Below are 2,321 nucleotides of genomic sequence, written 5' to 3' on the forward strand. Positions count from 1 at the left end.
CCCCCCCCCCCCCCCCCCCCCCCCCCCCCCCCCCTCCACCGCTCCCAACAGGATGCGAGGCCCGCGTGCAAGGTGACGAGCATGGCGGCGAGAGGGCCGACCAAACGCACGGGAGGAGATGTTTGTGAAGATGTTCTCAAAGCAAATGCGCGAGTTGTCCCGATCCAGGCAAAGGATGGCCAGGTCCCGCTCGAGGAAGAGGAACTCCAGCACCGCGCGAGCCTGGAACACCAGGTGTCGCGGTCCGCGGTCCGCCAGCAGGGCGTCCGCCTGGCTGATGCTGGCCGGCATGCGGCTATCCGGCCGGCCTGGGGCAAGATGCCCCCCAAGGACAACCGGACCGGTGGCCGCAAAGTGGTGGACCAGCCCCAGGAAGATGGCCCGAGTGTGGTTATTCCGGTGCTGCATATATAGCGTGGGACTGGGGAGGAAGTCACTGCAGGAGGCCGCCAGCGCAGCCAGCACGACGGCCTGGTGCATGGCCCGGGCGCCGGGCGCCCCGTCAGTCGCTCCGGCAGCCCCAGCCCCGGAGGACCCGGAAAACCACCCAAACAGCGGGCCCCGAGAGGCCGGGCCCTGGAGGGCCGTGCGCTCGGTGCTGTGATACTGCACCAGGGCCAGGGCATTCGTCTTCTCGAAGGCCGACAGGGCCACAAAGAGAGCCGTCACCAGCGGCACTGATCGTTCATGGATCAGGAGCGGTGGGCTGCCGGTGGTCGCGCCCGGGCGCCGGGTCGAGGCCACCCCCGACCGAGGCCCCCCATTGGCTGGCTGCAGCCGGCAGAAGGAAATGTCCTCCGGCACGCTTTCCAGCACCAGGCCATTCAGGTCGTGTTCCAAGAACCAAGAAACCTCCTCCTCGGTCAGGGTGTCCAAATTATCCGTGCGCAGGGTGAGCAGCGGCCGCGCGGTGCCCGGTCGTGCCGGGGTCGCCAGATCATTGCTGCCGGAAGGACTCCCATTGACATCGCTGGGCGCCTCGGGGGCGGCAACATTGGCCGCGGCATCGGCCGTCCGGTAATGCTGGATCGCCTGGCGCGCCAATTCTCCGATCAAGTCATCGCCGGTGCGCACCGATGATTGGAGGGTCTGGGAAAAGGCATTGCGGATGATGCGCACGCCACTGGAGTAGTGGCGCCGCTGTGTACGTGCGTGTGTGTGTGTGTGTGCATGTGCACACAGACAACATGTGCCACAATGTCAGCGGCATCTCACCTCAGGGCAAGGGACCTCGTGGAGGGGGAATTGCGCGTGCACGTGCGCTGCTGGCGGGACCGTACCAAGTCGTCCACCTCATTGACGGCCAGGATGCCGGTCTGCGACAGGGCCGACGCCGCGTCCCAAATGGTCTTCAGCGTGTTGGAGAAGGTGAAGATATGCTCGGTAGTGAGGTCCGCCCCTTGAGGAAGGGTGCCCGTGGGCAGGGTCCCCGAGGCCAGACCAGCTAACTTCTGAGACAGTGCCAGGTGGTCGCGGATATCTGCCAGGCGGTTGAGCGAGGCGGCAAGATCTGCTCGCAGTATGTGCAGGGACAGGGCAGCTGTGAGCGCGGATGCAGCTACGACGAGGCAAAGGAAGCCAATGGAGGAGACAGGACCACAAGGCAGGAGGGAAGGGGCGAGGGGCCGGCGAGAGAAGAGTGCACGCACTGCCTTGCAAGTTGCCCAGGTCCGTGGTCTGGAGCCGAACCGGCTGGATGATCTTGTCCAGGTCGGTAAGGCGCCGCTCGAAGCGTGCGATCGTCTTCAGCTAATGGGGTTGGCCAGCCGGGCGTTAGGGGAGAGGGAGGAGAGACCGGAGGAGCACCTTTTACGAGCACAAGAAGTGTATGTATGTATGTATGTATGTGTGTGCGTGTGCGCACGCGCAAATGAGGCGAGGGAAGAGGTACATCGCTGGCTTGCGAGCAGAATGCAAACGCACCAGGTTCGCCGCCAGCTGCTTGCTGCGTTGCAGTTCCTCGCTAAGGGCATGTGTTTGGGAGGTGTCGATCGCGGAGTGGCCGTGAAAGGCGAAGGACGCCGGGCTATCCTGCATATCTGGGCTGAGCGGGGGCTCCCCACCGAGGTCCGACCGGCCATCATCTCCGATTGCAGGATCGATCGCCAGGGGGCTCAGAACTGGGCCGGACTTGTTGCTCGAGATTGACGAGCTCCGTGGCCGGAGACGTGAAGGAATCATGTCCGAAGGGAGGAAGGTACGAGGGAGGCGGGCGGGTGGTGATGGGTGCGCCCTCCTGCGACGCAGGAGACCAGCGGGAGCGGCAGGGGGGTTGAGGACAAGGGCAAGAGGCGCAAGGAAGCCTGGTCGGCGAGGGGGGG

The 2,321-nt window shown here is 65.2% G+C and overlaps 1 protein-coding gene across 1 annotated transcript in view; it reads right to left on the minus strand.

Moving 5' to 3' along the window:
* Positions 1–2,321, minus strand: part of H696_00641 (hypothetical protein) — a gene marked incomplete at both ends in the record, with an annotated part of 9,602 nt that overhangs the window by 3,090 nt on the left and 4,191 nt on the right. The window contains 4 exons of the mRNA XM_009494522.1: positions 111–1,140; positions 1,281–1,510; positions 1,650–1,749; positions 1,924–2,130. Of these exons, the coding sequence (XP_009492797.1) occupies positions 111–1,140; positions 1,281–1,510; positions 1,650–1,749; positions 1,924–2,130 (1,567 nt within the window). The remainder of the gene's footprint in view (positions 1–110; positions 1,141–1,280; positions 1,511–1,649; positions 1,750–1,923; positions 2,131–2,321) is intronic.

Source organism: Fonticula alba (assembly GCF_000388065.1).
Source record: "Fonticula alba strain ATCC 38817 unplaced genomic scaffold supercont2.1, whole genome shotgun sequence".
Taxonomy (NCBI): Eukaryota; order Rotosphaerida; family Fonticulaceae; genus Fonticula; species Fonticula alba.